Raw genomic sequence first — 23,669 nt, 5'->3', positions numbered from 1 at the left:
TTTATCTCTTAAACATTTCTTGTAATCTGTTCACTTCTCTTCATCTCAGCTTCTCTCTCTCTTTTTTTTTAAATTGAAGTATAGTTATTTAAAAAGTTGTTCAACTTCTCTTTATCGGGCCTACTGTGACTAACTCTTAATTGGTCTACCAACATCTACCCTTATCTTCAGTAATCTTTCTTCTTGCTTCAAGCCAGAGTGATCTTTTCAAAAAGCAAATCTGGGGCTTCCCTGGTGGTGCAGTGGTTGAGAGTCTGCCTGCCGATGCAGGGGACACGGGTTCGTGCCCCGGTCCGGGAAGATCCCACATGCCGCAGAGCAGCTAGTCCCATGAGCCATGGCCGCTGAGCCTGCGGGTCCGGAGGCTGTGCTCCGCGACGGGAGAGGCCACAACAGTGAGAGGCCCGCGTACCGCAAAAAAAAAAAAAAAAAAAAAAAAGCAAATCTGATCATGTCAACCCTAGGGCTTCAATGGCTATCCATCTGTCTTAAAATAAAGACAAAGTTCCTTGTCATCACCACTTTTAAGACCCTCCTTAGATTCACTGTGCACCAACTCCTCTCTGCTCTCTACACTTCAGCCAAATGGACCTACTTTCAGTCCTTTCATTCTGTTTCCCCATACAGGGGTTTTGCATATGCTGTTCTTTCTGCTTAGAATCATATTCCCTCCCCTTTTCACCTAGTTAACACTTACTCATCCTGCAGATCTCTGCTCAATCATCACTTTCTCAGGGAAGCTTTTCTTGACTTCCCTTTACTAGGTCAAATTTCCCTTACTGTATGGTATCCTATATCTCTCCTTTGTAGTCCTTATTACAGCTGCAATTTTATGTTTATTTATACAAGTCTGTTCATATCTAACTGTCCCACCAGCATATAAGTCCCATGAGAACAGGGAACATACTTGTTTTTGCTAATCAAACCCAGTGCCTAGCAGAGGGCTTGGCACATAATTGTGACAAATTTTTCTAAGGCACAGAACAGTAACATGCAAGAACATTAGATAGTGAGATGGGCTCTCCACACAAAGATATAATCAACTGAACCTAAAAATACAAAAATAGTTACATATATAGGATACTACTATGTGCTAGGCACTTTAAAGATGTTACCTCATTTAATCCTCACAGCAATCCTGCAAAGCAGGAAGGTATTATCCCTGTTTTAAAGACATGAAAACTGACGCACAAATGACTTGTCTAAAGTCACATAACTAGTAAATGACTGAGCTGACGCTGGAACCCCAGTCCGTATAAAGACCTTCACCGCTTTTATTCGTACTCCATTTTCTACTCACTCTTCTTCCAAACATTCTCATTATACCACAATAAACCACCCTCCAACTCATCAACAAAGGCCTCCATTCACATAGTGCTCAGAGGATCTCTCACGGGCAGCACAAACACATTTATGCCTTAAAATTTGCCTCTAAAGGCTTCCAATTTTTACAATGGTGATACTATCTGTGTATAAATCGGTGCCAGGAATAATATAAATACACAGATCCCTTAAGCAGATACACTGCTTACTAGTTTGGAAAATCTAGGCTTTTGAAAAATTTTATTCAATGTTAACACTAAATGTATTTTCAGACTCTTTACCAAACTACATGCAATGACTATATATACACACACATATATGTACACAAACATAACACACACACACACTCAGATATATCTCTTTCAATTATATGGGTTCAGATTCTAAGCCCTGATTCACATTTTAATAGATTTATTCATTTTGAAAAAATGATACTTTAAAAATTCAAATACAGAAAAGTACAAAGTAAAATAAGGCCCAAATTCCACCATCCAGCATATTTTAATGGCTTTTCCTATTTCTATGCATATATACATGTATCTTATATAATTTTACATAAATACTATATATACTATTCTGTGAACCTGTCTTCTTCCCACTCCAGAATGCATTGTGGACATCTTTCTACATTTCAATTGCTTGTACACCTGACTAAGGACATATGCAATTAAGTAGACATCTCGTCCATAAACTTAAGATATATTTTATAATATTCTAGTTTAAATATCTTTAAAATTCTTTTTCATACTGAATACGTAAGATAACTTATTGGCTATGAGAATACTGATGTACAATTAACATAAGATAACTTTTCCTCAAAACCCAAATTCTTCTTGTACCACAAGGTTGAATTAACCCTCACTCCAGATGCTTTCTTTTTTGATACTTTTTTTTCCCTTCAGGTATAATAGCCTAAAACAAGGGTTAGCAATCTACAGCCTGCCACCTCTTTTTGCAAATCAAGTTTTAATGGACAAAACCATGCCCACTTGTTTATGTATTGTCTATGGCTGTGTTGATTAGTTACAACCACATGGCTTGAAAATATTTACTAATTGGCCCCTTCCCAGAAATAGTTTGCTGGCCTCTGGCCTAAAACTTAATTTGCTCAAAGACATAATGAATCTAGACAAGGATAAAAGTCTCTATGTTGTCAAATCACACCACTCTATCATAGTGACTATAACTATAGGCCTAAGTGAATCAATCTTTATGGTTTTAGTTCTCATAAATAAAGAGGGTCAGGTATAAACAACTTACTTCATATACTTTGTTCCAGTTGTCTGTTTCTAGTTTCTGTTGACTCTGTTTAAGTTGGTTTAAACTTGGCTTAATAAGAGAATTTCCTACTGTTTCCTTTGTCCAGTCATCCACCAGTTTGTGTAAGTCATCTGTGAACATCCCTTTTTTACTAGCTGGAGATTGCTGGCATGATGCTGCACTACTTTCCGCCGCACACAGTGGATCTATAAGAAGAAAAAAAAACAGAGAAACCAGGAAAAGGAATTAAAACTGATAAACAAATACTCTTTTTCGGCCAGTAATGCAGAACTACATATTGGGTATAGATAGGGTAACCAGACATTCTAGTTCTGGCTTAAAGCTATGGTCCTTGTGTAATTACTAACAGTATCTCTTTCACTCTCAAAAGTTTCTTCTTGTTTGGGTGGCAAATTATATGGTCACCTTAGGTATAAGTCAAATATAATAAATAGTATCTCAAAAATATTAGTATCAACTGTACTCTTATCATCAGGTTCCTCAGACAGATACTTAGAAGAGTTAAAAAACAATGACAGAATGTTAAAAATGGAAAGAACCTTAGAAGTCTAATCCAAACCACTTGTTTTATAATGGGGAAATGAGGCCCAGAAAAAGTAAATTGACATGCCTGAATTCCTTTTTTTTAAAATACATTTATTTATTTTTTATTTTTGGCTGTGTTGGGTCTTCATTGCTGGGCGTGGGCTTTCTCTAGTTGCGGCGAGCGGGGGCTACTCTTCGTTGCGGTACACAGGCTTCTCATTGCAGTGGCTTCCCTTGTTGCGGAGCACGGGCTCCAGATGTGCGGGCTTCAGTAGTTGTGGCATGCGGGCTCAGTAGTTGTGGCCCATGGGCTCTAGAGTGCAGGCTCAGTAGTTGTGGTGCACAGGCTTACTTGCTCCGCGGCATGTGGGATCTTCCCAGACCAGGGATCGAACCCGTGTCCCCTGCATTGGCAGGTGGATTCTTTTTTTTGTTTTCTTTAACATCTTTATTGGAGATGTTAATGCTTTACAATGTTTAATGTTTAATGCTTTACAATGGTGTGTTAGTGGCTGCTGTATAACAAAGTGAATCAGCTATACTTATACATATATCCCCATATCCCCTCACTCTTGCGTCTCCCTCCCACCCTCCCTCTCCCACCCCTCTAGGTGGTCACAAAGCACCTAGCTGATCTCCCTGTGCTATGTGGCTGCTTCCCACTAGATATTTTACATTTGGTAGTGTATATATGTCCATGCCACTCTCTCACTTCGTCCCAGCTTACCCTTCCCCCTCCCCGTGTACTCAAGTCCATTCTAAACGTCTATGTCTTTATTCCTGCCCTGCCCCTAGGTTCTTCAGAACCATTTAAAAAAATTTTTTAGATTCCATATATATGTGTTAGCATACGGTATTTATTTTTCTCTTTCTGACTTACTTCACTCTGTATGACAGACTCTAGGTCCATCCACCTCACTACAAATAACTCAATTTTGTTTCCTTTTATGGCTAATATTCCATTGTGTATATGTACCACATCTTCTTTATTCATTCATCTGTCGATGGACACTTAGGTTCCTTCCATGTCCTGGCTATTGTAAATAGTGCTGCAATCAACATTGGGGTACATGACTCTTTTTGAATTACAGTTTTATCAGGGTATATGCCCAGTAGTGGGATTGCTGGGTCATATGGTGGTTCTATTTTTAGTTTTTTAAGGAACCTCCATACTGTTCTCCATAGTGGCTGTATCAATTTACATTCCCACCAACAGTGCAAGAGGGTTCCCTTTTCTCCACACCCTCTCCAGCATTTAGTGTTTCTAGATTTTTTGATGATGGCCATTCTGACCGGTGTGAGGTGATACCTCATTGCAGTTTTGATTTGCATTTCTCTAATGATTAATGATGTTGAGCATCCTTTCATGTGTTTGTTGGCAATCTGTATATCTTCTTTGGAGAAATGTATATTTAGGGCTTCTGCCCATTTTTGGATTGGGTTGTTTGTTTTTTTGACATTGAGCTACATGAGCTGCTTACATATTTTGGAGATTAATCCTTTGTCAGTGGCTTCATTTGCAAATATTTTCTCCCATTATAAAGGTTGGCTTTTGTCTTGTTTATGGTTTCCTTTGCTGTGCAAAAGCTTTTAAGTTTCATTAGGTCCCATTTATTTATTTTTGTTTTTATTTCCATTTCTCTAGGAAGTGGGTAAAAAAGGATCTTGCTGTGATATATGTCATAGAGTGTTCTGCCTATGTTTTCCTCTAAGAGTTTTATAGTGTCTGTCCTTACATTTAGGTCTTTAATCCATTTTGAGTTTATTTCTGTATACAGTGTTAGGGAGTGTTCTAATTTCATTCTTTTACATATAGCTGTCCATTCTTTTAAATGTAGCTGTCCAGTTTTCCCAGCACCACTTATTGAAGAGGCTGTCTTTTCTCGATTGTATATTCTTGCCTCCTTTATCAAAGATAAGGTGACCATATATGCGTGGGTTTATCTCTGGGCTTTCTATCGTGTTCCATTGATCTATATCTCTGTTTTTGTGCCAGTACCATACTGTCTTGATTACTGTAGCTTTGTATTATAGTCTGAAGTCAGGGAGCCTGACTCCTTTTTCTTTCTCCTTTTTTCTTTCTCAATATTGCCTTGGCTATTTGGGGTCTTTTGTGTTTCCATACAAATTGTGATATTTTTTGTCCTAGTTCTGTGAAAAATGCCATTGGTAGTTTGATAGGGATTGCACTAAATCTGTAGATTGGCAGGCAGATTCTTAACTACTGCGCCACCATGGAAGCCCCATGCCTGATTCTTGCAATTAGATACCAGCAGAGCCAGGCCCAGAATTCTAAAGCCTAGAGAGCCTATAGAGAAGCCTATAGAGAAGAACTTTTTCTTTTAATATACCATACTGACTTTCAACAATCTTCAGAAAACTAGAATCTCATTTAAATTTTTGTTTACCAATATTTCTGTTTATTATTGATAAAAACAATGTCTATCTAGAATAGCAGAAATAAGAAGGCAGATGCTTTTGTTAGCCTCATGAGTTCTGGAGTACAAGATGTCCAAATAGATGAAATAAATCACTTACAGATGTCTTCATCAGTGAAAAGTTTCCTGATCTGAACATCACACTGTCTTTATATTATTTAGTACTATTACACAGGCTAACTAAATCATTCTCATAGAAAAGATTCATAAAGTTCCTCTGACTGATTTACAAGTCAAAACTTACAGAGTGGGTCTAAAATGAATTTTAGTAAATGCAGTTGTGAAATGTAAGCACAGTAACACTTCCACAGATTTAATTAAATAAACATGTGAAAATATCTTGTACAATTGTTATGGGACTTTTTTTTAATTGTGAAAAACTATAAAAATGTAAAAGATAATGCAAGAAGCCTACATATAAATACTTTCAAAGTACTTTTCTTTATATTCTTTGAAACTCATAACAGGCCCGTGATATAGGTTCAGCAAGTATCATTCTATTTTGGGGATGGGAAGACTGGAATCCAGAAAGTAAACAGCTGAGGTTATACGCTGGGGTTAGAACCCAAGTATCCTGACTATTTGGTCAGTGTGCTTTCCATTGTACCATGCCAATCCATGCAACAAACTGGGAAAAGGATAAGAAAATTGCTTAATAAGGAGGAACATGATAATCTCAATGACTTCTTATGCATAGTCTGTCATTCTCTATGACCCTTGTGCTACTGAAGGCTTAGAGTCAAGGAGATTAAAAGTTAAATGGACATAGGGAACTATACTCAATATCCTGTGACAAACCATAATGGAAAGAATATGCAAAAGAATACACAGATATATAGATATATAGATATATATATATATGGCTGAGTCACTTTGCTGTACAGAAGAAATTAACACATTATAAATCAACTATATATACTTCAATAAAATTTAAAAACAAACAGAAAAAAAAAAAAAACAAGGGAAGTCTGAGAAAAACTGCCAAGAGGAGCTTAGAGACATGACGCGTAAATATCAGGTGGTATCCTGGATGGGATCCTAGAACAGAAAAAGAATTTATGCAAAAACTAAGGAAATCAAAATAAAGTGTGGAATTTTTTTTTTTTTTTTTGTGATACGCGGACCTCTCACTGTTGTGGCCTCTCCCGTTGCGGAGCACAGGCTCCGTACGCGCAGGCTCAGCGGCCATGGCTCACGGGCCCAGCGGCTCCACGGCATGTGGGATCTTCCGGACTGGGGCACGAACCCGTGTCCCCTGCATCGGCAGGTGGACTCTCAACCACTGCACCACCAGGGAAGCCCAAAGTGTGGAATTTTGTTAATAAAAATTAAATGGAAATATAGTAGTGAAAATTGCTTAAGAAGAGTTTAATGAATTAAGTGGAACATATTCTCATATAGAAAAGTGTTTTACAAAAATAATGTTTACTAATTTTGAGTAACCATGATGTACTAAAAGGACGTACCAATCTTGTTGGAATTCCTACTTTTTTTTTTGAATTCCTACTTTTTTAAAACTTAAAACCCAAGGACACACAAGTCAGCCTATAATAAAAGTATCATTTTTTCCTGTTATCCCTCTGCACATTCATGTGATTCTCTGCCAACTCCAGTGAGCAAACAAATAGCACAACAATGTTGGGAAAGACTTTGGAACTGAAGCCTTTATAGATTGTGTTCTTAACCTGGAAAAATGTCAGCAGGTAGAAATAAAAAGCAGACGATAGCCAGAAACATATACATATTAGTGCCAGCATTTCTGCCCACCCAACTAATCTGAAGGAGTATTTTTGTGCTCATTCCCCTTTAGTTTCTTTTAAAAAATAGAGCTAAGTTTGAATGTCATTCATTTAAGAACATTTCTGCACTAACGGAAAACCCAACGTCAGGATGCTTCTTGTGTACAAATCTGGTGGAACAAGTGATCTTATGCACTCAATTGGCGGGCAATGATGGCTGCTGCACTAGTGATACAGTTGCCAACAAGTAGAGGAAGAAATAACAAACCGAAACAAGTATTTATTTTTCTTTTATTGAAGTAACATTGATCTATAACATTATATAAGTTTCATGTGTACAACACTGTATGTCTACTTCTGTATACCCTACTGAATGTTATTCAGTGCCTAACTATTCCGTTAGGCACATTTATTGACTGATTTCATTTGAAAGTTATTCATATCATATTAAAGTTCACAAACCAGAAATTACCCAATGAATGCACATTAAAAGAAGTACTCTTCAAATGTGTTTTATGATAGGTAGTAACATAACTTCAAAGGTGCTCTTTAATATTCATTTCTTATTGATGAAATGAGTAAAATCAGAGTTCAGTCCTTGGTGTTCTTTTTTGTTTTCCCCCAAGGTGATTCCTATATTCAGATAGTTCCAGCGATCACCCAACTGCAAATGTTTCCATCTCTTATCTCAAATCTTGATGTCTCTTCAGTCCAACCTCACAGCCAACTCCCAAATTGTTTCTCCAATTCAATGTCAATAAATTCTTCAATTAAATACACCTGAAGTCAAGCCTGTCATGGTCTAAGCATGACAGTTTGCCTAAATCTTATATTTCTTTTAAAGATACCATATTTTTTACAAACCACCCAGTCTCAGACTCTTTGGATCTCTCAACAAACACACACATATCCAGTTTATTACCACATCATGGCAAATCATCCTATACAGCATCTCCTGTCTGTTTTCACTTCCATAGTTCTCTAAACTCTTAATCATCTCATATATGGACTGCCATGATGGCAATGATCTAAACAGATTCACTCCCTAGTTCTAGCCAATACATTCTTCACATTGCCACCAGAGTAGTACCAGTTAAATGCTGTTTTCAGCATTTCATTCCTCTCCTCCAAAAAGCCCCCCAAAACGCAAACTTTAACAGTTTCTTAGTACTAACAATAGTGGGTTTTCAACTTGTTTCAGTGGCAAACTCCTTGGTAGTCATGATTGTCTTTGCAGAAAATGCAAACAGATTATCTTATTTATTATCCTTGAACATCATATCATTTATTAAGCTTAAATACATAATAATGTGTTAGATTAAATATATTATCTTACATCAAACCATAGTACAGATAAGCTGTGGCAGTTGCCAAAAATTAAAAAAAAAAGTGTGGGGGAAAAAACCTTCTAATGTAAACTCTCCATTTCACCCAACTGTTACATTCTCTTTCTCCCAAATACATCTCACATTTTACGATTTGCATGCCTTTATAACATGCAATTCTACCTACTGACAATACTCTTCACACTCCATTTCATCAACTTTAATCCGGTCCATTTACCTTTCAACACCAACTCAAATCCTACTTCCTGAATGAAACAGTCTCAGACCACTATCGCCTTTGACGATCTCTCATTGCCTCCTTTCAATCCACTGAAGACAGGATGTCTGGTATTGGGAGGCAATGCAGTATAACAGTGAAGAGCCAACACTTTGGAGTCAGACAGATTTGCTTAACCCCACTAACTGTAGTCTCCTTGCCTATAAGGACAGACTAACTTCTACCTACTTTAGAGATGTTTTGAGGATTGAGATTATGTAATGCGATTATGTTTCAGGGCTCCCAAGACCACTCACAGATTTACTGATTCCATAGACGGTCTTACAGAACTCAGCATATAGTTGTGCTCATAGCCAAGTTTGTTACAGCAAAAGGATGCACATAGGATCAGCAAGGGAAAAATACACAGGATTCTACAGAAATTCATGCACAGACTTCCCTATGCTTTCTTCCTATGGTGAGGGAGCATTCTTGAGTATGCTCCTTTCTCTCAGCAACAAAAAATGGTAAGTTTCCGGTCAGGGAAGCCCAGTAGAGACTCAGTGCCCAAGGTTTTTATTTGTGACTGGTCATGTAGGCACCTTTTGCCTAGCATTTACCAAAATGCCAGACTCTAAGAAGGAAAACAGGTATTCGGCATAAATCACATTATTTGTACCAACAATCTAGGCAACGTGAGCTATACTTATCAGTTAGGGAAGAAAGGGAAACCAAGTTCCTGCACACCAGCCAAGGTCCAACCTTGGAAACAGGCCTTTCTATAGATAGCAGTCTTGTGCCTGCTATGTTAACTCTTTTCTGCATAGTTTAGCACAGTGCTCATATTATAAGTTAACCACATACCTAAATTGTAGATACCATTACATGCAATATCCTGCATCAGTTCATGTTTCTCACAAAATAGGTATACCTGTGTGTAGGGAAAGATGGACGTGGATCTTTGTATATATGTTAAGGCAGTGCTTCTTAAAATGTGTTCTGTGAAAAGTGGGTTCTCTGGTAAAACTGTTTTGGGACATGTACATTTATTTCCTTTCTTGAAAATTCTCAATTCATATTAGCACATTAAAGGATCTAAGAGAGTCTACAGTGAAAAAATGGTTTTTATATGATTGACTCCAACATTTCCTATTTGACCATACAACACCTATTAACTCCTTGCTGACAGCTTACAAAATGCTGCGCTAAGGCCAACAAATGTGTCCACCAATCTTGGCCAAATGGGGAAAATATGAAATGTCAGCAAGCTTTGAAAGAGAGCTATTAGAACTAGAAATATGAAATCACTTGGTTCTGTGATAGTCAATGAAGTAATAAAACCACTAGAAGGTATGTGTGGAACACCCTATCTTTGCAAACTTGGCTTCAATGAATTCTTAAAAGAAAGAGAAAATGAAGATAATTTAGTTCCCATTTAGGGAAATAATATTTTCATATTAGGTCTGCTTAGGAATCAATCTAAACATTTTAATAAATAAGTTAATTTAATGGAAGTTTAATAGTTAGATACTGTCATTTCTATCTGCTAAAAAATAATTTATGGCTTCTAGCATGACAGAGTGAGGAGGTTTTCAAATCCTCTCCCTCAAAAGCAGTAATAAAACTGGACAGAACTCTCAAAAACAACCATTTCAGCAATCTGGAATTTGCCCAAAGTCCTACAACAAAATCGAAAGTGTTACTCATGAAAACTACTCAACTTTTAAGAACTGTGTAATCTGTGGCGTTTTTGCCCATGGCTGTTTCTGTTACCTCTGCACCAGCTCTTTTTGCTCAGCAATTCAACCGCAGCAGGACAGGCTGAGAAAACAATAAGCTTTGCTACTGCTGCCAGAGGTAACTCACTTGATTTGGAGCTTTAGAAGCAGTGTCTCCATTAACCTGAGGTTAACAGGGAGACCTGGGAAGTGAGACAACCATCGCAGGCTTGATCAATTCTCCACATATCTCAGGTTGACTGGAATATCGTCACATGCACAGCATAAACTCGAGGGCCCAAACCATACACACATCACTGGCTGACAGAGCCTGAACATGCAAGGAGGAGGCATGAGAAATCCTAGAGGAAAATGAAAGCTAGAAAATGGCCTCAAGTTTAAATGAGTTTCCCAGGCCAGGCCACACATAGATCCAGTAGCAGAAAGTGGAAGCCCTTCAGGCTTGAGGTGTTTAAAAGTGCAACCTCTGATCAATCTCTGGCTGAACACTAAGTAATGCAGATATAGGGGTCAATCCCAGGAAGTCAAGCTTAAAAATAAAAACTAGGGGGGAAAACTGAGCAGAGACATCAGCAGCTATACACTGCGGGGCAAACGGGCTTAACATATTTAGTCTCTCCATAAAAGCTGGACAGACTACATGGAGCAGCAATCTGAGGATTGTGAAGAGTTAATAGTAGCAGGTGAATAGGGAATAAAACCAAAATTCAAAGTACCATTAAAATAGCAGTGAGTTTACCAATTTTTCCTATCTGGTATCCATGGCTAATCTAGAAGCAGGCACTGGGGTATTCAAAGAGAAATCTCTAGAGAAAATCCTCTACTTTTGGCATGAAAAATGGGAAAGGGAACTTCCAACATTCTCAAAATGTATAGAAATTCCTATTTTTTCTTCTTTTCTCTGTACTCTCTCCCCTACCCCCAAGCAATCCTGTGGTGGGAAAGTCCCTGGAAGCTCATGGAAGCCAAACTCTGAGGGAGGGGACCCCTCCCTTCTGATCAGTGGCGTGAGTTATGGTTCCATGACAGTGAAGACAATCACTGTTGCTTTACTGCTGTCTCTAATCTCCCAAACCTTGGCCCTAAACATGTGCACAGTGGTAGGTGTGCACAAGAGAGCGGAGTAACTAAAATCCCAGATTTCTGGCTGAGGAACAAAAAAAGGAGTCACTGGGAATCAGAAAGTACTGGAGGTACTGCAGGGAGGGAAGAACTGAGAAAAGTTATTTTTGAATTCCTGGATTTACTACTGAGCTGTGCATACATGAATCCAATCCTATTCAGCATACCAAACACATGAAAACTGAAAGAACAGACAACTTCCCAAGACTGAGACCCACTAGGAGACCCACACGTGGGATAGGTCCAAAAAGCACCACAGAGGCAAAGCAAATGAACTGACATTAGAACAACAGAACACAGAAGACAGGTTGGAACTCATAAGGTAAAAATAACTGGGTCAATTACCTCCTATGACAAAAAATGTCAACATTCTACATAGGATTTTAAAAAGACACCAGAGTCCTAGAATATTCAAAATGTCCAGGATAAAATTCAGTATGACTTGGCATACACAGAACCAGGACAATTTCAACTCATATGGGAAAAGATAACCAACAGATACTAATTCAAGGACAATACAGATGTTGGAATTATCTGACAAAGACTCTAAAGCAGCTATTATTAAAATGCTTAAATAGGTAATCACAAAAACTACTGAACCCAATGACAAAACTGAAAATCTCAACAAAGAAATAGAGAAGAACATAAATGAAATTTTAGAACCAAAAAATATATAACAACCAAAAAAACCCATCAAAAAACCTCCTTGGATGAACTCAATAGCAGAAGGGAGATGACAAAAGAAAATTCAATTTTTTCCCAGTTTTATTGAGATATAAGTGACATATAGTACGGTATAAGTTTAAGGCGTACAGCATAATGATTTGAATTACATACATCATGAAACGATTACCACAATAAGTTTAGTGAACATCCATCATCTCATATAGATACCAAATAAAAGAAAGAAATTTTTTTCCTTGTGATAAGAACTCAGATTTACTCTCTTAAAAACTTTCATATAACATACAGCAGTGTTAATTGTACTAATCATGTTGTACAGTACATCCCTAGTACTTATCTTATAACTGCAAGTTTGTACCTTTGACCACCTTCGTCACCACACAAAGATACTATATTTTTGTTTTTTTCGTTTTTTTTTTTTTTTTGCGGTACGCGGGCCTCTCACTGTTGTGGCCTTTCCCGTTGCGGAGCACAGGCTCCGGACGCGCAGGCTCAGCGGCCATGGCTTACGGGCCCAGCCACTCCGCAGCATGTGGGATCTTCCCGGACCGGGGCACGAACCTGTGTCCCCTGCATTGGCAGGTGGACTCTCAACCACTGTGCCACCAGGGAAGCCCTGTATTTTTTTTTTTGACTATATTTCTCATGCTGTACATTTCATCCCTATGACTCATTTATTTTCTAACTGGAAGTTTGTACTCATTCCCACCACCCCCCAGAAAATTCAATTTAAACAACAGAGAAATAAGACAAAAAACAAACATGTACAGAAACTAAGGGACCTATAGGACAATAGCAAAAAGTCTAAAATCTGTGTCATCAGAGTCCCAGAAGGAGAGTGAAAAAAAGAGCATGATAAGAAAAAAATATCTGAAGAACTACTAGCTGAAAACTTGCTAAATTTGGGAAAGGACATAAACCCACATATTCAAGAAGCTCAGTGAACTCAAAACAGAAATAAACACAAAGAAACGCATGCCTACATATGTAATTGCTGAAACTGAAACAGAAAAATTGCTGAAAATTAAAGAGAAGAAAAATTCTGAAAGCAACCAGAGAAAAACAATGCATTTTATACAGGAAAACAATGATTGAAATTTCTAGGGATTTCTCATCACAAACCATGGAAGCTAGAAAGAAGTGGCATAATATTTTCAAAATGCTAAAATACGTTGTCAACCCAAAATTCTGTATACAGCAAAATTATCCTTCAGGAATGAAGGCATGAAAAAAGACATTCTCAGATGAAAAAAAGTTAAGAGAATTTGTCACCAGCAGATCTGTTCTAAAAGAGACACTAAAGGAAGATCTTCAAACATAGGGAAATTATATGAGTAGGAAACATGAAAGAGCAGAAATGAAGGAAGACCAACAGAAGTGGTAGATATCAGGGTAAATGTATTCTTTTCAGTTCTGAAACTCAAGCAAAATGAAAATTATAACACCGTGTGATATAGTTTTTCATATATGTAGATGGAATACTTAAGACAGTTTATAGAAGGAAGAAATCTATATGGATGTAAGGTTTCTACATTCCTCTTGAAGTAGTAAAAGATTGATTTTAAGTAGACTGAAAAGTTATAATCCCTAGAACAACCACTTAAAAGTGTACAAAGAAATAAAGAAAAAACATAATAGATAAATTAAAATGGAATACTAAAAGTACATTCAAATAAACCAAATGAAGGTAGGAAAGGTGAAGGAATAAAAAACAAACAGAAAACGGATTTAAAATATGGCAGACCAAAATCCAAACATATTGATCATTACATTCACTATAAATGGTTCTAAAATATTTGAAAGAGATTCCAAGAATGGATTTTTTTTAATGTGACCATAAGCTGTCTGCAAGAAACTCACTTCAAATATAATAATACAGGCAGGTTAAAACTAAAAGGATGAAAAAGATACACCATGCAAACAGTAACCAAAAGAAAGATGGAATGCATATTTAATATCAAAAGAGACATCAAAGCAAGCAAAAATAACCAAGAATAAAGAGGGATATTACATAATGATAAAAGTCAATTCACCAAGAAGACGTAACAATGCTGTGTCTGTAACTAACAAAATACCCTCAAAATACATGAGGCAAAAACTGACAGAATTGAAAAGAGAAAAAGACAAATCCTTAATTACAGCTGGAGTCTTCTACACTGTTCTCTCACTCAACAATAGAAGTAGTGCACAGCAAATAAGCAAGGATATAAAATAATTGAATAATACCATTCAAACATCTAGATCTAACTGACATTTATAGAAAACTCTACTAAACAACAATAGGGTATACTTTATTTTCAAGTGCACATGAAACATTCACCTAAATAAAACCATATCCTGGGTCATAAAACAAACCTGAACAAACTGAAAGTAATCAAAACCATTGAAAATATATCTTCTGATCATAATGAAATTGAAGTACAAATTAGTAACAGAGATAATAAGAAAAATCTCGAAACACTTGGAAATTAAACAACACAATTTACCAAATAAACCATGGAACAAAGAGGAAGTTTCAAGGGAAATAAGAAAATATTTGGAACTGAAAAAACCCCTACAATACAACATATCAAAACACAGAGGATCCTAGAGAGCAAAGAATAAACCTTAATGTGTGAAAAAAATTTAAATCATTTAGGAAGTCATAAAGATCCCAGGATGGAATGCATTTGCCAAAAAGTACAGAACTTTACAGCAAAAAGAGTCAATTTTAGCGGCTTCCCTGGTGGCGCAGTGGTTGGGAGTCCGCCTGCCGATGCAGGGGACGCGGGTTCGTGCCCTGGTCTGGGAAGATCCCACATGCCGCGGAGCGGCTGGGCCCGTGAGCCATGGCTGCTGAGCCTGCGCGTCCGGAGCCTGTGCTCTGCAACGGGAGAGGCCACAGCAGTGAGAGGCCCACGTACCAAAAAAAAAACCAAACAAGAGTCAACTTTAATGTATGAAATTTAAAAAAATCATTTAGGAGGCCAGGGGCTCTCAGGATGGAATGCAGAATGTGACAAAAGAATCTAATCATATTACAAATGTATGAAGGAATCTCACATAAAGGAGTACAGGAACAAGTGCTGACCTACATAACTTTGGAAAAGAGTGGCACCTATAATATTAAAGGCAAAAGAAACTATTCATAAGCACTGCATTCTAGTTGATAAAGGTATTTCCCACTGGGGCATAAATGAACAAATCTGAAACCACTATACCTTATACTGGAATTGGACAATTAAATAAATAGATAGGGGATGGTGAGAGCCTCTCACTGTTGGACTGGGAGTTTACAGATAAACAAGGGAAGAAGGCTATATAATACGTATGGTAATGGATTAAAGTTGGAGATACCAATATGAATGCATATTTACCTTAATATAGACACAGATGGTTACATATAGAAATATTCATAGACATGGATATATATCAGTTAGTATGCATAGATATATTTCCTTATCCATCAGCTAAAAGGGCCTAGAAGCAATGACACCCCAGTAGCAATGAGCACACCAAGCACCCAGATCTTGTTTTCTAACCTAATCTCCGATAAAATGAATTATGGTTCCTTGTGGAAATGGTGGCTTCTAGGAGCAGAAAGTATACAAGATGAGCTTGGAGAATGTTCCACTGCCCGTGTAGGGAAGCAAAACTTGCCACCCCAAAATATCTCTTTGGCTTGTGGATTATTTCAAGCTAAAAATAATCAAGGCCCAAATGACTTGGGAAGAAACTTTGACTTCCCTTTCACTGACTAAAATAATTTAGATAGAGGACCTGTTTCAATTATAGGGCTATCACCAGAGATATATACAAAGAACAGGGCTAGGTATGGTAGGCTAAACTGTAGGCAGAGCTAAAGATCAGAGTCCACTCTGTGTCCCACTGTCTCTGCATGGCCCAGCAAATATTTGCTTTTCCATCTTCATGTGAATTGCCTTCCTCGCCTTTGAAGTCTCCCAACATCTTCTTTTGTTGTTATCTAAAGATGGTATTTAAGGTGAGGGCTTCAGTCATTTTGGTGAGTTACTCAGTTTTCCTGGGTCTCTCCCATGTATACATATTTTTTAAAATTTAATTTTATTTATTTTTTTATACAGCAGGTTCTTATTAGTCATCAATTTTATACACATCAGTGTATACATGTCAATCCCAATCGCCCAATTCAGCACACCACCATTCCTACACCCCCGCGGCTTTCTCCCCTTGGTGTCCATACATTTGTTCTCTACATCTGTGTCTCAACTTCTGCCCTGCAAATCGGTTCATCTGTACCATTTTTCTAGGTTCCACATACAGGAGTTAATATACACTATTTGTTTTTCTCCTTCTGACTTACTTCACTCTGTATGACAGTCTCTAGATCCATCCACATCTGAACAAATGACCCAATTTTGTTCCTTTTTATGGCTGAGTAATATTCCATTGTATATAGGTCCCACAACTTCTTTATCCATTCGTCCGTCGCTGGGCATTTAGGTTGCTTCCATGACTTGGCTATTGTAAATAGTGCTGCAATGAACATCAGGGTGCATGTGTCTTTTTGAATTATGGTTTTCTCTGGGTATATGCCTAGTAGTGGGATTTCTAGATCATATGGTAATTCTATTTTTAGAATTTAAGGAACCTCCATACTGTTCTCCATAGTGGCTGTATGCATTTACATTCCCACCAACAGTGCAAGAGGGTTCCCTATTCTCCAAACCCTCTCCAGCATTTGGTGTGTGTAGATTTTGTGATGGTGCCTATTCTAACTAGTGTGAGGTGATACCTCATTGTAGTTTTGATTTGTATTTCTCTAATAATTAGTGATGTTAAGCAGCTTTTCATGTGCTTCTTGGCCTTCTGTATGTCTTCTTTGGAGAAATGTCTATTTAAGTCTTCTGTCCATTTTTGGATTGGGTTGTTTGTTTTTTTAATATTGAGCCGCATGAGCTCTTTATATATTTTGGATATTAATCCTTTGTCCATTGATTTGTTTGCACATATTTTCTCCCATTCTGAGGGTTGTCTTTTCGTCTTCTTTATGGTTTCCTTTGCTGTGCAAAAGCTTTTAAGTTTCATTAGGTCCCATTTGTTTATTTTTGTTTTTATTTCCATTACTCTAGGAGGTGGATCAAAAAAGATCTTGCTGTGATTTATATCAAAGAGTGTTCCTCCAATGTTTTCCTCTAAGAGTTTTATAGTATCCGGTCTTACATTTAGGTCTCAAATCCATTTTGAGTTTATTTTTGTGTATGGTGTTAGGGAGTGTTCTAATTTCATTCTTTTACATGTAGCTGTCCAGTTTTCCCAGCACCACTTATTGAAGAGACTGTCTTTTCTCCATTGTATATCCTTGCCTCCTTTGTCATAGGTTAGGTGACCATAGGTGCCTGGGTTTATCTCTGGGCTTTCTATCTTGTTCGATTGATCTATGTTTCTGTTTTTGTGCCAGTACCATATTGTCTTGATTACTGTAGCTTTGTAGTATAGTCTGAAGTCAGGGAGTCTAATTCCTCCCGCTCCATTTTTTTCCTGCAAGACTGCTTTGGCTATTCGGGTTCTTTTGTGTCTCCATACAAATTTTAAGATTTTTTGTTCTAGTTCTGTAAAAACTTACACTGGCAACTTGACAGGGATTGCATTGAATCTGTAGATTGCTTTGGATAGTATAGTCATTTTCACAGTATTGATTCTTCCAATCCAAGAACATGGTATACCTCTCCATCTGTTAGTATCATCTTTAATTTCTTTCATCAGTGTCTTATAGTTTTCTGCATACAAATCTTTTGTCTCCCTAGGTAGGTTTATTCCTAGGTATTTTATTCTTTTTGCTGCAGTGGTAAATGGGAGTGTTTCCGTAATTTCTCTTTCAGATTTTTCATCATTAGGGTATAGGAATGCAAGAGATTTCTGTGCATTAATATTTTATCCTGTAACTTTACCAAATTCAATGATTAGCTCTAGAAGTTTCTGGTGGCATCTTTAGGATTCTCTATGTATAGTATCATGTCATCTGCAAACAGTGACAGCTTTACTTCTTTTCCAATTTGTATTCCTTTTATTTCTTTTTCTTCTCTGATTGCTGTGGCTAGGACTTCCAAAACTATGTTGAATAATAGTGGTGAGAGTGGACAGCCTTGTCTTGTTCCTGATCTTAGAGGAAATGCTTTTAGTTTTTCATCATTGAGAATGATGTTTGCTGTGGGTTTGTCGTATATGGCCCTTATTATGTTGAGGTAGGTTCCCTCTATGCCCACTTTCTGGAGAATTTCTATCATAAATGGGTGTTGAATTTTGTCAAAAGTTATTTCTGCATCTATTGAGATGACCACATGGGTTTTTTGTGTGTGTGTGTGATACGCGGACCTCTCACTGTTGTGGCCTCTCCCGTTGCAGAGCACAGCCTCCGGACACGCATGCTCAGCGGCCATGGCTCACGGGCCTAGGCACTCCACAGCATGTGGGATCTTCCTGGACCAGGGCACAAACCCATGTCCCCTGCATCGGCAGGGGGACTCTGAACCACTGCGCCACCAGGGAAGCCCGACCATATGGTTTTTATTCTTCAGTTTGTTAATATGGTGTATCACATTGATTGATTTGCGTATATTGAAGAATCCTTGCATCCCTGGTATAACTCCCACTTGATCATGGTATATGATCCTTTTAATGTGTTGTTGGATTCTGTTTGCTAGTATATTGTTGAGGATTTTTGCATCTATATTCATCAGTGATATTGGTCTGTAATTTCCTTTTTTTTCTAGTATATTGGTCTGGTTTTGGTATCAGGGTAATGGTGGCCTCATAGAATGAGTTTGGGAGTGTTCCTTCCTCTGCAATGTTTTGGAAGAGTTTGAGAAGGATGGGTGTTAGCTCTTCTCTAAATGTTTGACAGAATTTACCTGTGTAGTCATCTGGTCCTGGACTTTTGTTTGTTGGAAGATTTTTTTTTTTTTTTTTTTTTTTTTTGCTGTATGCGGGCCTCTCACTGTTGTGGCTTCTCCCATTGCAGAGCACAGGTTCCCGACACGCAGGCTCAGCGGCCATGGCTCCCGGGCCCAGCCGCTCTGCGGCATGTGGGATCGTCCTGGACTGGGGCATGAACCCGTGGCCCCTGCATTGGCAGGCGGACCCCCAACCACTGCGCCACCAGGGAAGTCCTGTTGGAAGATTTTTAATCACAGTTTCAATTCCATTACTTATGATTGTTCTGCTCATATCTTCTATTTCTTCCTGGTTCAGCCTTGGAAGGTTATACCTTTCTAAGAGTTTGTCCATTTCTTCCAGGTTGTCCATTTTATTGGCATACAGTTGCTTGTAGTAGTCTCTTAGGATGCTTTGTATTTCTGCGGTGTCTGTTGTAACATCTCCTTTTTCATTTCTCATTTTATTGATTTGAGTCCTCTCCCTCTTTTTCCAGATGAGTCTGGCTACTGGTTTATCAATTTTGTTTGTCTTCTCAAAGAACCAGCTTTTAGTTTTATTGATCTTTGCTATTGTTTTCTTTGTTTCTATTTCATTTATTTCTGCTCTGATCTTTATGATTTCTTTCCTTTGGGTTTTGTTTGTTCCTCTTTCTCTAGTTCCTTTAGGTGTAAGGTTAGATTGTTTATTTGAGATTTTTCCTGTTTCTTGAGGTAGGCTTCTATAGCTATAAACGTCCCTCTTAGAACTGCTTTTGCTGCAGCCCATAGGTTTTGGATCATCGTGTTTTTGTTGTCATTTGTCTCTAGGTATTTTTTGATTTCCTCTTTGATTTCCTCAGTGATTTCTTGGTTATTTAGTACTGTATTATTTAGCCTCCATGTGTTTGTGTTTTTTACATGTTTTTCCCAGTAATTCATTTCTAATCTCATGGCGCTGTGGTCAGAAAAGATGCTTGATATGATTTCAATTTTCTTAAATTTACTGAGGCTTGATTTGTGACCCAAGATGTGGTCTATCCTGGGGACTGTTCCATGAGCACTTGAGAAGAAAGTGTAATCTGCTGTTTTTGGATGGAATGTCCTATAAATATCAATTAAATCTATCTGGTCTATTGTGTCATTTAAAGCTTGTGTTTCCTTATTTCTTTTCACTTTGGAAGATCTGTCCATTGGTGTAAGTGAGGTGTTAAAGTCACCCACTATTGTGTTACTGTCGATTTCCTCTTTTATAGCTGTTAGCAGTTGCCTTATGTATTGAGGTGCTCCTATGTTGGGTGCATATATATTTATAATTGTTATATCTTCTTCTTGGATTGATCCCTTCATCATTAGGTAGTGTCCTTCCTTCTCTCTTGTAATATTATTTATTTTTAAGTCTATTTTATCTGATAGGAGTATTGCTACTCCAGCTTTCTTTAGATTTCCATTTGCATGGAATATCTTTTTCCATCCCCTCACTTTCAGTCTGTATGTGTCCCTAGGTCTGAAGTGGCTCTCTTGTAAGCAGCATATATATGGGTCTTGTTTCTGTATCCATTCAGCAAGCCTATGTCTTTTGGTTGTAGCATTTAATCCAGTCACGTTTAAGGTAATTATTGATATGTGTTCCTATGACCATTTTCTTATCGTTTTGGGTTTGTTTTTGTAGGTCCTTTTCTTCTCTTGTGTTTCCCACTTAGGGAAGTTCCTTTAACATTTGTTGTACAGCTGGTTTGGTGGTGCTGAATTCTGTTAGGTTTGGCTTCTCTGTAAAGCTTTTGATTTCTCCATCGAATCTGAATGAGATCTTTGCTGGGTAGAGTATTCTTGGTTGTAGGTTCTTCCCTTTCATCACTTTAAGTATATCATGCCACTCCCTTCTGGCTTGTAGAATTTCTGATGAGAAATCAGCTGTTAACCTTATGGGGGTTCCCTGTATGTTATTTGTCATTTTTCCCTTGCTGGTTTCAATAATTTTTCTTTGTCTTTAATTTTTGCCAATTTGATTACTATGTGTCTCGGCGTGTTTCTCCTTGGGTTTATCCTGTATGGGACTCGCTGCACTTCCTGGACTTGGGTGGCTATTTCCTTTCCCATGTTAGGGAAGGTTTCGACTATAATCTCTTCAAATATTTTCTCTGGTCCTTTGTCTCTCTCGTCTCCTTCTGGGACCCCTATAATGCGAATGTTGTTGTGTTTAACATTGTCCCAGAGATCTCTTAGGCTGTCTTCATTTCTTTTCTTTATTTTTTCTTTAGTCTGTTCCACAGCAGTGAATTCCACCATTCTGTCTTCCAGGTCACTTATCCGTTCTTCTGCCTCAGTTATTCTGCTATTGATTCCTTCTAGTGTAGTTTTCATTTCAGTTATTGTATTGTTCATCTCTGTTTGTTTGTTCTCTAATTCTTCTAGGTCTTTGTTAAACATTTCCTTATTTTATTTTATTTTATTTTTGCGGTACGTGGGCCTCTCACTGTTGTGGCCTCTCCCGTTGCGGAGCACAGGCTCCGGACGCGCAGGCTCAGCGGCCATGGCCCACGGGCCCAGCCGCTCCACAGCATGTGGGATCTTCCCAGACCGGCACACGATCCTGTGTCCCCTGCATCGGCAGGTGGACTCTCAACCACTGCGCCACCAGGGAAGCCCTGTTAAACAGTTCTTGCATCCTCTCAATCTTTGCCTCCATTCTTTTTCCGAGGTCCTGGATCATCTTCACTATCATTATTCTGAATTCCTTTTCTGGAAGGTTGCCTATCATCACTTCATTTAGTTGTTTTTCTAGGGTTTTATCTTGTTTCTTCATCTGGTATATAGCCCTCTGCCTTTTCATCTTGTCTAACTTTCTGTGAATGTCTCCCATGTATACATGTTATTAAACTTTTGTTTGATTTTCTCCTATTAATTTGTGTCATGTTAATTTAATTTTAGACCAGCCAGAGGAACCTAGAAGGCCAGAGGAAAATTTCTTCCCGCCCAACACCAGTAAGTAAAGATTTGTTGAAAAACAAAATTCTTCAAAATAACTGACCGGTACTCCTCAAAACTGTCAGGGTCATCAAAAACAAGGAAATTCTGAGAAACTGTTGAAGCCAAAAGGAGCCTAGGAGACATGACTGCTAAATATAATGTGGTGTCCTGGATGTGATCCTGGGACAGAAAAAGGATATAAAGTAAGAACTAAGGAAATCAGAGTAAAATGTGAATTTTGATTAACAATCATGTATCTAGATTGGTTTATTAGCTGTGATAAATGTATCATACTAATGTATAAGATGTTAATAATTGGGGAAACTGGGCATGAGAGATATGGAAACTTTCTGTACTATCTTAATAATTTTTGTGTAAATCTAAAAATATCCCCCCAAAATAAAGCCTAATTTTTAAAAATCTTAGTAGATGCAGCCAAAGTAGGGCTCATAAGGAAAATTTATAGCATTACATGCTTGTATTACAAAAAGAAAGGTCTTACATCAAAAATCTAAGCTTCTATTTTAAGACACCAGAAAAACAGCAAAATAAAAACAAGGCATGTAGAAGGAAGGAAATAATAAAGATAATAGCAGAAATCAATGAAATTTAAAATTGGAAAACAACAGAGAAAATCAATAAAAGTACAAATGGATCTTTGAAAAGATCAATAAAATTGATGAACATCTACAAGACTGACAAAGAAAAACAATGATGCAAATTACAGATATCAGGAATTAAAGAGATGATAATACTACAAATATATAAGATATTAAGAAAATAATAATGAACAACTCTAAACACAAAGATTCAGCAACGTAGATGAAATGGACCAAGTTCTCAAAATCCACAAGCTACCAAAACTCAGCCAACAGAAAATTTATAACCTGCATAATCCTGTAACTACTATTCAAGAATTTGAATTTGCAGTTAAAAACCTCTAAAAAAATAAATCTCTGAGCCCACATTGTTTCCCTGGAAAATTCTTCTAGACATTTAAAGAAGAAATGATACTAATTCAACACAAACTGTTTCAGAAAATAGAAAAAGAGGGAGGAGAATGCCTTCAAAAAATGCAGCGAAAGGACCTAGGTGAATTTGCTCTTAAGACAATGAAAATATGGGCAAAACAACTAAAACCAACCATTTCAGAACTCTAACAATTATCCAAAGACAAAGAACAAAATAAAAATCATTAACCCAGGACAAACTACTGAGGTCTGTGACATTTTTAACTTGTCGTAATTCCCATACCCCTTTCGCCCCAGCTCAGTGTTGTGGTAGCCAAAAGCCAGGAACACTGCAGACAATGGAGAAAACAGACCTCTTTTTGAGCTCCCTTAAAAGCACTATCCCCAGAGCACAGTCAATATTTTGTCTGAACTCGAAACAACCTGGGAAAACCTGTATTATTAGTGTGGTGGATATTTGATTTCA

General features: G+C 37.6%; 1 protein-coding gene across 2 annotated transcripts in view; it reads right to left on the bottom strand.

The window, feature by feature from the left end:
* WNK3 (WNK lysine deficient protein kinase 3) overlaps positions 1-23,669 on the bottom strand; it is a 147,327-nt gene that overhangs the window by 1,756 nt on the left and 121,902 nt on the right. The window contains exons 21-22 of one of the 2 annotated variants that reach the window (XM_060138500.1): positions 8,726-8,741; positions 2,584-2,789 (exon numbers count right to left, since the gene is read on the bottom strand). In XM_060138500.1, the coding sequence (XP_059994483.1) occupies positions 2,584-2,789; positions 8,726-8,741 (222 nt within the window). The remainder of the gene's footprint in view (positions 1-2,583; positions 2,790-8,725; positions 8,742-23,669) is intronic. The other variant, XM_060138501.1, reaches the window with a different exon arrangement.

Source organism: Lagenorhynchus albirostris, chromosome X (assembly GCF_949774975.1).
Source record: "Lagenorhynchus albirostris chromosome X, mLagAlb1.1, whole genome shotgun sequence".
Classification (NCBI taxonomy): Eukaryota; Metazoa; Chordata; class Mammalia; order Artiodactyla; family Delphinidae; genus Lagenorhynchus; species Lagenorhynchus albirostris.
This window is presented reverse-complemented; position numbering and strand designations above follow the sequence as displayed.